The sequence below is a fragment of the Kogia breviceps genome, chromosome 6 (assembly GCF_026419965.1).
Source record: "Kogia breviceps isolate mKogBre1 chromosome 6, mKogBre1 haplotype 1, whole genome shotgun sequence".
Lineage (NCBI taxonomy): Eukaryota > Metazoa > Chordata > Mammalia > Artiodactyla > Physeteridae > Kogia > Kogia breviceps.
The window spans coordinates 74,180,069-74,192,746 of NC_081315.1; the positions used below are offsets into that span (position 1 = coordinate 74,180,069).

Here is a 12,678-nt window from a genome sequence, read left to right on the forward strand (position 1 = left end):
AAACATTTATTTTTCTTTGCCATTCTGCAGTACCTTCTCCAGGCAAATTCCGCTCCCCTGCAGCACCATCTCCTTTGGCTCTCCGGCAACCAGTAAAAGCATTTAGTAACCATGGCTCTGGTTCTCCTGGTAGCCAAGAAACAACACAACTCATGCAAAGCACCTCCTCACCTGGGCCTCCTATGGTTCAGAACACAGTCCCAGCAAATCCTCCCAGCAATATCAACAGCACTACTCTAACCAGACCTGCAGGGACAACTGTGATGAGAAGTGGCTTGCCCAGACCCAGTGCCCCTTCTGCTGGGGGTATACCAGTGCCTCGCAGCAAACTTGCACAGCCTGTTCGCAGGTAAGTGGCAGATGCTCTGCTTTGACCTTCTTGAGCATAGAGAAGTGGGTAGACTGGAATTATCCTCATCTCTGCATTTGATAGTGAAGATCAAGAGTCCTAGTGGGTTCCCACTAGCATCTTAGTACAATTTGAATAAAACATTACTTTCCTTGCTTAAGAAATTCTCACTTGGGACATTGGGGTATTATATCACTTTGGTTCAGGTTAAATTTGCCCAGATGCGTAACATGATTAAGCATCTTGGTGAACTTCTAGAAAAAATTGTTAGAACCACTTCATTTGGATGTAGTATTTGTTCATTTTGAATATATTGATATTCAATAAAGATACTAAAGCATAATAGAACCTAGAATGGGATTTAAGATAAAACTTCTAGCCATCAGGTTTGAGTATGTAATCCGGGAGGGTGGTTTTCAAACCTCGCTACAATTCAGAATCTTCTGTGGAATTTATGTAAATATAGAGGCCTAAGTTTTACCCACAGAGAGTAGATCTGGTATGAAGCCCAAAATCTGTAGGTATGCTGTTTTTAAATTTGTTTAATCTTCAGGTGATTCTGAGCCTAGCCAGGTTCGGAACCATGTATCTGTAGTCTTCATCTACCTTTCAGGAATGTGCTTACCACTATGAATAAACTTAGGTGTCAAATATAATTAAACTTGAATATTTATTTGCATGAAAAGAGTGCTTTTGTGCTGTAAGCACTGAAACTGAATTACCCATACTTCTTTTATTCTAAGATAACATATTACATTTCTGAATTCAATGGAGTGTAACAGCTTTTTGCTATGTACTATGCTAAATAACATATCTGTACCTTATTTAGTTTTTACAATAGCATTAAACATGTAGGTACTGTTATTATGCCTATTTTTCACAGGAGAATATTAAAATTTAATGAGGTTAAGTAATTTGCCTAAGACTTCAGCTAGTAAGACCTTCAGTTCCAAGTATGTCTGACTTCAGAGTCCTTTTAAACCCTATCCCATTCTGCCTCTCTCGTGATGGTGACACTACGCCTCTAATATCACATTCATCAATTTGCCCCTCAAATAAATAAGTAAATAATAAGCTTGGTGATCCATTCGATTGGAAAAGACAAGACAATCTTTTCTCTTACTAAAGTGGCTATGTTAACAAAAAAGAGGTTAGTGCAGTCACCTGATGCCCAGTGAAACTTGAAAGATGTGGACATGTTGAGTGTGGGATGGCTGCGCTAATAGCTGTTTAGAGCTTTGATCTCATCGGTGCCCTAGAACATTGGATCATGATGCCACCTGCAAAGTAATTAACATATATGGAAGATAAAATGGTAATGTTCCATTAAACCTTGCAAATCACTTTATAAATTGCTGTATTTCAGATCCTTGCCAGCTCCTAAAACCTACAGTAGCATGAAAGATGACAGTTGGAAAGATGGCTGTTATTGATCAGCAAAGAGAAGAATGCAGAGTCCACAGCTTCATGGATACCCCTTCACCAGGCTAAAAGACAACTTTTATATGCAGACTGTTCAGATAAGACTCTTGGGATTTATAAAATCCCAGCCCTCTCTGTCTTAATTAGCACAAACTGACAGAGATGATCAAGCAGCACTTTAATGACATTTAACATCAGATGTGTTTGGTAATCATACAATCACTTTCCATGGAATCACTTTTAGTTTTGTTTAATAGAAACTAGGTTGTTTTTTTAATATTTGACAGAGGCCAATATCTGGGCAAAAAACTAATGGATGCCAAAGAGAAATGCCCATTTGGAAATGAGAGAGTACCTTTGTGCACAGGAAAATGGTGAATTCAAGCTATCCAAAACTTCACATTCAACGTAATTTACTGTATGAATAGTATCAATAAATACTTGTGTTAATGAGAACTAATATTCTGACTACTTATCTAAAATGTTTCACTAGTGTTTCACTAGTTCTCCAGAAAACTAGATTGAGATGGCAGGGGGGCATGGTGGGAAGAAACCTGGGCTAGAGATTTAAAACATGATACCTAAATCTGGAAGAATCCTTTGTTATTTTTGCAGATTCATTAGAAAAATTATTTTGTTTAATCTTAAGTTTTGGGTGTAGCTCACATATCACCACCACCAGATAGTGTTACAGCATGCATCCATCATGTTGCATTGACACATCGGATTGTTTTGATTGCCAAAAGGGCTTAATATCAGTTGTACAATCTTTCTAAACTTTATAGCTCCTGGCTCAGGAAAGATAGCTTTTGCTATTGAAGCCAACTTTTCACATGCTGTCATTTGTTACAGAACTAAGAGTTCTTGTTTTTATTAGCAGGTTTCCATGATGGTAAAGAGCAAGTAGTATGTGTGTTTATTCTTGATATAAATAACACCACCTCAGTGCTTACAACCTGGAACAAAACTATACAGTAAAACTGGGGAGGGAAATCTATGCATTTACCTTACAAAATCTCTGGTAATGACAGTTGTATTGTTACTATTAATTGACACAGTAGCCTGTTATGTGGTGGGAAATTATAGGCTGCTGAATCCTACTTAAGTCGATCCACTTTAAACTAACTGTTTCAAAACATCCTTTGAAAATACTGCCCCTTTTAGATTCTGCCTGACATCAATTTTTTGCATTTTTGGTAACAAATGAAACCTACTACATATGACTCTAAGCTGTTAAACACTTGCTCTATGATGGCCCTTATATATATCTTGGAAATCACTTATTTTGGTTTTATTCAACTATTATCAGCCTAAACCTTCCTTCTTCAGCAGGCTTCTCATTTTTCATGGTGAGGTCTGTTTTTAAGTATTTAATTTGAACAGCTCTAAAATCTTGGCAGCTGGGTCTCTAAAGGATTTTAGATATTTGAACATAAGTTCATTTCCTATTAGTCAAACACATTCTGTAAGTTGGCAAAAGAAATTGAGAGAGAAATGGGAAGCTTATATTCAGGATAGCACTGAGGTTGTTGATAGGTTGAGAGAATGATAAAACTTTTAAAACCAAGACCCCTGTTCTGCCATGACGGACCCCATGGTAGTCTTTATTAGCTTGACCAGTAGGGAGTCATTCAGTTAGCAAAAACAGCTGGAGATTCAAAATGCCAGTGCTAATGTATTTTGGTGTTTCATGCAAGGAAGAAATTTTATCGTTGGATTTGAGGGGGATGGGAATGGGTCACGAAAGGATGGTGCCAGAATTCCACGTGATGATGAACTTAAAAATGTTGCTTTTCAGAGGAAGATAAAGCATCTGTTTCAGGTAGAGGGGTATCACATGTAAAAATCTAAGTAAGTAAAAGAAAGAACTAGCCACTGTCTCTTTTTGAAACCACATATACACAAAAGAAAATAGGTCTCAGTTTTCAGTGCAACATTGGGAAAAAAAATGCTGCAATCTACTAATTAAAAGGAATTTTAACCCTATTACAAAACACCCATTACATTTTTAAGTTAGATTATCAGTTTCAAAGGGAATATTCAGGTTATTTAACTTTGTTTTTAAATGGCTGCATCAGAAAAAAATGTCTATTTTTTTTTAATTAAAATATTTCATCACTTGTTAAAAACATATTTGGATCTGAGTTGGGTAAAGTATTATTTTACCTGCTGTTGTACTACCACAGACTATTGGCTTTTAGTTTCCTAAAGAGAAAAATTGCCTATTTACTAGAAAGCCTTTGTGTATTGCCAGTTTTTCTGTTTGGGAAAAATCTAAGGATTCACTGTGGTTGGTCTTACAGATGAAGTGTGGTTTTGATAAACTAGTGCCTATGATTTTAACTTATGTTTGATATATAGTAGTAAGGGTTTTATGAATGTTGATTATTTTTTTTGTGCCAACAGCCCAGAATTGTCACTTATATGTAAGCAGAAAGCTGTGAGCTCTGCTTCCAAAGTTATTTAATTTTCTCAGTGTTTGAATGTTATTTTTTGTAAGTGTGTTAATAAAAGTATAAAGAATTGGAAAAAAATATAAATATTCTTAACTCGAGCATTTGCTGGATCATTTTTCTACAAAACTTGTTTGTATAATATAAAACGCTCTCTGAAGGGTTGGCTTTTTTTGCTTTTCATACCCTGGAAATCACATTTTGTAATACTGGGGACCATTCATTATTGTCAGATACTTTTTAAAATTATTATCTCAGTACGTCACTTTTATAAAAAAGTTTTTCTGAAAGGAAATTAGATACATGTGTCCCCAGATGTTTGTATAACTCTAGAATGATCTAGACTATGTATATTTAACTTTTTATTGAATGTACAGGCGTCCATTTTTGACGTTATGCATGGTCCTTTTAGATCACATGAAGTTTGATTTGCAAAAACATTTCTATAGCCGAACATGTATGTGTGGTTGCCTCCTTAATAAACAACCTGACCATAATGTTTATTATTAAATTTATATTTGTTTTTTTAAGTGTTTTATTAATTTCTGGATATGGTAAGATCTGCCCGCCTTCCCACCAGTTGCCTACAATTGGTAGTAATAAATAGCTCAGTTGATTTTTTAAAAACACAAACCCAAATCATATTGCCCGTCCAGACTTGATCTCTGTGAGGTTGGAATATATCATGCTGTATTCTCTCTGCCCTAGTTATTTCATATGTGGATTATTTGGAGGTAAAATTTGTAGTTTACTCAAAATTGCTATTTTCCTGTCACTTTTTAACTTGCTGTGAATTGATATCTAGTTAGAAAAAGGTAGCATACGTAAAACAAGCAAAAAACTATTATATAAGAGTATAGAGGAGGGAAAATTACTCTTTCAAACCAAATATGAATATTTGTTTAGTTGATCATGTGCATCTTTCTCTTATGGATAAACAGAAAAAATCAAGAATCGTACACTGTTCATTAGTTCCCCTCATCCCTTTTGGAAGTTTTTACTGTCCTCCATGTTAAAATTAGTCTCACTAATGAGTCATAAGAAATGACACCTTCCTGCTTGAATTTTCTCCCAAGCCAACCTAAAAACTTTTAAGAACCATTTAAAATTAAATGCCATTATACTTGTAAATTAATGAATGAAAAGTTTACTTAAACTTGTTATATACCCTGTGTAACAGGAAAATGTATATGGTGGTTCTTGTGAATTATTTGCTGTATCAAAGTTTAGCTTTGAATTACAAAATAGAATAAGAATAAATGATAGTGAAACTAACTTGGAGGGAGGTAGTGAACAGCATGTTCACATGAGCACAAAGCCGAAGTTAGCAACCACTAACATATTTGAATGATCTAAATAAAAGTCTGAGTAGACTAAATGGCCCTCTGGTTACTAGTATGAAAATGGAACAGATTTCACTCATGGACCTTAGCTAATACAACTCAGTTAAAACTATTAACTGCATGCTAATTTCACACCAGTTCTTTACACTGGATAACTTTAATGTTTTCTCTTTAAAAAGAAGGGGGGAAAAGTTTCATTTCTTCTGATTTTAAAAATAATAGACCCATTACTTTTTTACTTAACTGAAAATACTAAGAAATATAAAAGGGGAAATGATCCCACATTTCACCTTGGGATCCTGCAATCCCACCTTCCAGAAATGAATACTTAAGTGCTGACCTTAACATGGTTATAAAATGCAGGTATCTCCCGCATTTCAAAGGTTCACTGTATGCCACTTTGCTTTTATGAAAGACCTATTAGTAGCTGTTTTCAGTAATCAGAAGAAATCTGAAGAGTCTTTTTGCTTTTATGAAAAAAGGGGAAAGCAAAAATAGCATTCAGTGTTTATTTTGCAGGGAGCAGTGCACCCCACACTGTGAAGCTCCTTCATCAGGAACTACTCAGCATCTCAGCATCAAGCCACCATAGCTTGCAACTATGTGAGCATCTGTGCTTTATCTTGATTTATTTTGTGTATCTGTTAGTAAGATGTGTCCTCAGATAATTGCTTCTTCACTTTATGCCATTTCAGCTTAGGAAAGGTTTCATAGAAATGCTTCTACTTTCAGTAGTGGGAGAAAACTGTATTAAGTGGAAGGGGTAAGAAGTCTAATGTTTAAGATGAGAAAATACTTTTCACTTACAATGCTGACATGAGTTTGCTTTTGAACAGAGGTGTATATTAACTGCCTACTGAAAGCATGACACATTTCTCAATTCCTGAGTGTAGATATTCCTTGATTTAAAAAAATACATTGTTTGTATCTTTATAACATCAATTGGTTTCTATTATGAAAAATTATTTTAGGAAAGTAGAGAAACAGTAAATTATAAAGAAGAAAAAGCACTAATTCCATAGGTAATCACCCACTTAAATTTAAGGATATTGTCTTTTTTCCCCCTAATGAAATTGGGATTGTATTCATGATTGACATTGTAACTTTTTCTTAACTCTGAGGTCACTGAGGACTGCCATCATTTAAATTGGTTCTGCTGGGGGAGAAATAAGTTCCAGAAAGAGTATACAAATATTCCAAAACTTTACCAAATTTATATTCTCATGTTCTTTATATAGTATCTTTTATTGACACTTGAGCTTCCCCCCCACCCCCACCCCAGTCTACCAAGCCATGAATTGACAGTATTGGTTGAGTACAACTCCAGTTTCAAAACAAAATACCTCTGAAGAAATAGGCACAACCAAATCAAGAATCAAGATAGTCTAGATTAGAGTTCTCAGACTTTAGAATCACCTGACAGACTGCTAAAATGCAGATTTCTGCACCCTACCCCAGGCATTCCTGTTTAAAAATAGAACCCTGGTTCCAAGAACAGAACTTCTAGGAATAGCATTCCCCAGCACAGGTCAGGTACCCATTACTGGGCTAATTGACTATGGCAGGTGAGTGGGGTTAAGTAAAAACCACGTAGCTCTTGGGAAGACCATATGGAGAGAATGAGGGAAGACCGTTTTCCCTGAAAGTGGTGCTATCCCCAGTAAGTAGGCCTAGTCTTGAGCAAACAAAACAGTAGGTACTTACACAGATGTCTCAGTGTATATTGTATAGAATGGTTATTTCATGTCAATGGTCATGTTTTCCTGGAGGAAACATTTGTAGTGAGAGGGAAGTTCCGATAGTATTTTTGAGCCCTTGGCTCAAATTGTTCTTGCAGCCTAGTATCATTCCTGCCTTGAATTCCACAAAGCACCTCAGTATCCTTATTATAAGTTCCCATTAATACAAAGGTTGATTTAAGCTAAGATTCTGGTATCTGCCACCAGAAGGAAGTTAATTTTTAAAATTTTTAAAGTGTTTATTAAATTGATACATAAAATATGTATAGAAAAGTGTACAAAACAAATGTTCAGCTGAATGAATTACTGAGTAACTATAATACATGTGTAACCACCATGTAGGCAAGAATTAGACTATTCAATGCACCCAAAAAAAACTCTCCTAATGCCATCTGCCAATCACTACTTCCTTCCTCCCCTTCAAAGATAACAGGTATCCTGACTTTCAACATTATAATTTAGTTTTGCCTATTTTTGAACTTTATCTAAATGTAACCAGTTACTTTGTAATTTTTTTCTGCCTATCATTTTGATTAAAGGCTAAAAGTGGTGTTTCTGTGATACTTGGCAGTAAACAACAAAGATAATGTGAGATTCACCTATGTTGCTGATGTCACTGTAGTGTGTTCATTCTTCTTGCCATATTATATGCCATTTTTTTTTTTTTTTTTTTTTGCGGTACGCGGGCCTCTCACTGCTGTGGCCTCTCCCGTTGCGGAGCACAGGCTCCGGACGCACAGGCTCAGCGGCCATGGCTCACGGGCTTAGTTGCTCCGCGGCATGTGGGATCTTCCCGGACCAGGGCACGAACCCGTGTCTCCTGCATCGGCAGGCGGATTCTCAACCACTGCGCCACCAGGGAAGCCCTATATGCCATTTTATAAATATATTACAATTTATCCATTCTAATGTTGAAGGACAATTGGGTTGTTTCCAGTTTAGGTCTCTTGGAAATAATGCAGATTTGGACTTCAGGGATAACCAAGATGGAGTAAGCCCTCAAAAGCCCTTCTCTCCCACTTACAACTAAAAATTTTGGACAAAATGCAAAAGACACCTACCTGAGGACACTGAAAAGTAAATAAAAGCAGGTGGATTGGGAGGAGAGTCAAACCTGGAGAAGAGACCCATACAGTGATGAGTTTTCCATTTTTTTTCCTCTTTTATCTTAGCCCTGAGCTCAGAGAGGACACCCAACAGAGCTGTCATAATGACTCCTTTGATAGTTTGAACCAGAGGAAATTCTGAGGGAAAACCTATGAAAGGAAAACCCCCAAAAATGAGGAAAAAAAATAGCTCTTGGAAGCTAGGGCATGTTGGGGGCCTTTTATTTTTGCTTTTCTTTCATGATTTGTCACTGGTGAGCACCCCAGTTAAGCCCTGGTAGCAGACAGTGCCAACAGTTAAAATTGATGGGAAGCCTGTTTTTCTGACAGAGGAAATGGGCAAAGAACCTCTGCAGTTTGAAGAATGTGAAGATAATCCCCATTTTTCTCTACTGTCTTTGTCCTGAAGGTAAACTGAGTTGTGGCAACTGCACAGTAATAGTGATGGAGCTAAAATTCTGAGAGAACCCTTATATCTGGTCAGAGGACAGGGCAAAGGTGCCCTTTGGGGCAAGGGGGAAACTGATAAGAGAGCTGGAGAGAGCGGTCCTTTGTGTTTTGATTAGTGCAAGCGCCAGGCTTACCCCTGAACTACACATACTCAGACCCAAAGCAGCACAGCAAAGCCTTTGAGAACTGAACTAATTTAAACCACTGAACATGACACAGCCTGTGTCTGTCATGCACTGAGCAGTGCATGTGTGAGGTAGATCCAACATAGCATAACAAAGCCTTTGTAAACTAAACTGACATTGGAACCACAGCCTGCAGAATGTGGAACAGAAGTTGCATTCTGAACCTATTTGGGTTGACTGTTTAAACAAAACAAAAATCAACATTGTCCAGAACATTTTAATGGGACCTAGAGTCTATAATATTCAAAATGTCTAGCATATAATCTAAATCAGCCTGTAAAGAACCAAGGAAATGAGATCATTTCTCCAAAGTGAGACAACAAATGTCAACACCGATATGGTCCAGATGTTAGAATTATCAAACTTTAAGGCAGCCATTATAACTATAACATGAGACAAAGGAAAACACTCTTCAGATGAATGGAACTGTAGAAGTTCTCAACAAAGTAGAAATTTTTTTTCAAAAACAAAAAATTTTAGAACTGAAAAGGTATCTGAAATTTTAAAAATTTGCTAGATGGATCCAATAGCTAACTGAAGATGACAGAAGAGTCAGTGATACTGAAGAGAGATCAATAGAATTTATTAAACCTGGAGAACAGAGCGAGAAAAGATTGAAAAAATGAGCAGAGCCTCAGGAACCAGAGGACCAATATCAAAAGGCCTAACATTTGTTTCACTGGAGTCTAGTAGTAAACTAGCTCTCAAAAAAAGTCATTTGTAATGTTTTCCAATGTCCAGGTAAATATTCCCACCATGGCCATTTTCAAGCTATCAGCATGATGTCATTGAACGAAGTATTGGGAAGAGTTGTGCAAAATCAGCTTGTGAATTGGTACAAGCTGGCTCTAGCACAGCAACGTTGGGATCCCAGAAAAGGAGGAGAAAGAGATAGGTACAGGGCAATTATTTGAGGAAGTAATGGATAAAACTTGCCAAATTTGATGAAAGACATAAATTTACAGATTCAGGAATCTCAGTGAACTGAACCTACCTGGGTTGATAATAGGATAAACTGAAAGAAAACCACACCAAGACACATCATAATTAAACTGCTTAACTCAAAAAGGAAAAACTCAAAAGAAATACACACAGAGACACATCATAATTAAAGTGCTGACAACCAGAGATAAAGAAAAAAAAATTCTTGAAAGCAGCTAGATTAAAACATTTTATGGGGACTTCCCTGGTGGAGCTGTGGTTAAGAATCTGCCTGCCAATGCAAGGGATGTGGGTTCGATCCCTGGTGTGGGAAGATCACACATGCCACAGAGCCACTAAGCCCATGCACCACAACTACTGAGCCTGTGCTCTAGAGCCCATGTGCTACAACTGCTGAGCCATACACCGCAACTACCGAAGCCTGTGTGCTCTAGGGCCTGCTTGCCACAACTAGTGAGCCTGTGTGCAGCAACTACTGAAGCCCCTGTGCCTAGAGCCCGTGCTCCACAAGAGGAGCCACCACAATGAGAAACCCGCACACCACAATGAAGAGTAGCCCCCGCTCACCTCAACTAGAGAAAGCCTGCATACAGCAACAGAGACCCAACACAGTGCAAAAAAAAAACACCTTATGTATCGTGGAACAACAATTTAAATGATCACAGATTTCTCATCAGAAACTCCAGAGGCCAGAAAATACTGAAAAAGATCTTTAAAGTGCTGAAAAAAAGAATAATCAACTCAGTTTTCTATCCATTGAAAATTTTCTTCAGTAATCAAAGCAAAATAAAGACATTTTCAGGTGAGGGAAAACTAAGAATTTATTGTCTGCAGACTTAAAGAAAATGATGCCAGAGAGAAACTCAGAACTGCAAGAATGAAGGAAAAGCAGCATAAATGTTAATTATGTGGTTAAAAATAAAAGAAAAATTTTCTGAGTTCTTTAAAATATGTATGACTGTTGAAAGCAAAAACTAACTTTGTCAAAAGTTTTCAGTGGGCTTCCCTGGTGGCGCAGTGGTTGAGAACCCGCCTGCCGATGCAGGGGACAAGGGTTCGTACCCTGGTCCGGGAAGATCCCACATGCCGCGGAGCGGCTGGGCCCCTGAGCCATGGCCGCTGAGCCTGCGCGTCCGGAGCCTGTGCTTCGCAACAGGAGAGACCACAAAGGTGAGAGGCCCGCATATCAGAAAAACAAATAAATAAATAAAAGTTTTCAGTGCATTTAGCAATAATGCATATGACAACTATAAGAATAGTAAAGAGACCTGTATAGTTGTAAGGCTTCTATATTTTACTTGAAGTGACAAAATACTAACTCTAAATAGACTGTGAAAGGTCAGGTGTATATATTGTAATCTCTAGAATATGTATATTGCAATTGCAATTAAGAGAGAGAAAATATATGTTATAATTTAAGTTCAAATAATCTAAAAAAATGCAGGAAGGTGGAATAGAAGAACAAAAACAGGACAAACAGAAAACAAATATTAAAATGGAAGACCTAAATCCATCCATACCAATAATTACATTAACTGTACATGATTTAAGCATACCAAATTAGATTGTCAGATTGCATAAAAAGACTCAGCTATATGCTTTATAACTATATATGTTTTATATAAATATGAACGTGTAAGTTAAAAATACAAAGATGGGGCTTCCCTGGTGGCGCAGTGGTTGAGAATCCGCCTGCCAATGCAGGGGACACGGGTTTGTGCCCCGGTCCGGGAAGATCCCACATGCTGCAGAGCGGCTGGGCCCGTGAGCCATGGCTGCTGAGCCTGCGCGTCCGGAACCTGTGCTCCGCAACGGGAGAGGCCACAACAGTGAGAGGCCAGCATACCACACACACACAAAAAAAAATACAAAGATGAAGAATGACGTACAATGCAAACATTAATCAAAAGAAAGCTAGAGTGATTGCATTTGTCGAAGTAGACTTCTGAACAGGGAAGATTAGCCAGGAATAAAAAATGGAAATTACATAATGATAAAAGGTCAATTCACCAAGAAGCTGTAACAGTCCTAAAAATGTACGCACCTAACAATCTTCAAATTCATGAGGCAAAAACTGATGGAGCTGAAAGAGGAAATAGACAATATTAGGATTTGGAAGACTTGAACAACACTATCAAGCAACTTGATTGAATTGACATTTAGAGAATACTCAATCCAATAACAGCATAATACATATTTTTTAAAGTACAAATGGAATAGTAACCAAAATATATGCTGGATTATAGAAAACAAAAAGAACAACTTTTTAACACATTTTATTCTCTGAATAAAACAAATAGGGGCTTCCCTGGTGGTGCAGTTGTTAAGAATCCGCCTGCCAATGCAGGGGACGTGGGTTCAAGCCCTGGTCCGGGAAGATCCCACATGCCGCGGAGCAACTAAGCCAGTGTGCCACAACTACTGAGCCTGCGCGCCAGAGCCTGCGAGCCACAACTCCTGAAGCCCGGCGCCTAGAGCTTGTGCTCTGCAACGAGAAGCCACTGCAATGAGAAGCCCATGCACTGCAACGAAGAGTAGCCCCCCAGTCACCGCAACTAGAGAAAGCCCGTGCACAGAAACAAAGACCCAACGCAGCCAAAAATAAATAAGTTATAATAAAATAAAATTTAAAAATACAAAACCAAATAAATTACAGTAAGATTGATAACTGGAAAATACAACTATCTGG

General features: G+C 37.6%; 1 protein-coding gene across 4 annotated transcripts in view; it reads left to right on the forward strand.

Moving 5' to 3' along the window:
* The window catches only part of SLAIN2 (SLAIN motif family member 2), a 79,970-nt gene extending 77,739 nt beyond the window's left edge, over positions 1–2,231 (forward strand). For all 4 annotated transcript variants that reach the window (XM_059067280.2, XM_059067281.2, XM_067036052.1 and 1 more), the window contains 2 exons: positions 31–349; positions 1,716–2,231. In XM_059067280.2, coding sequence (XP_058923263.1) covers positions 31–349; positions 1,716–1,782 — 386 coding nt within the window. In that variant the 3' untranslated portion in view covers positions 1,783–2,231. The remainder of the gene's footprint in view (positions 1–30; positions 350–1,715) is intronic.
* The last annotated feature ends 10,447 nt before the right edge of the window (positions 2,232–12,678 follow it).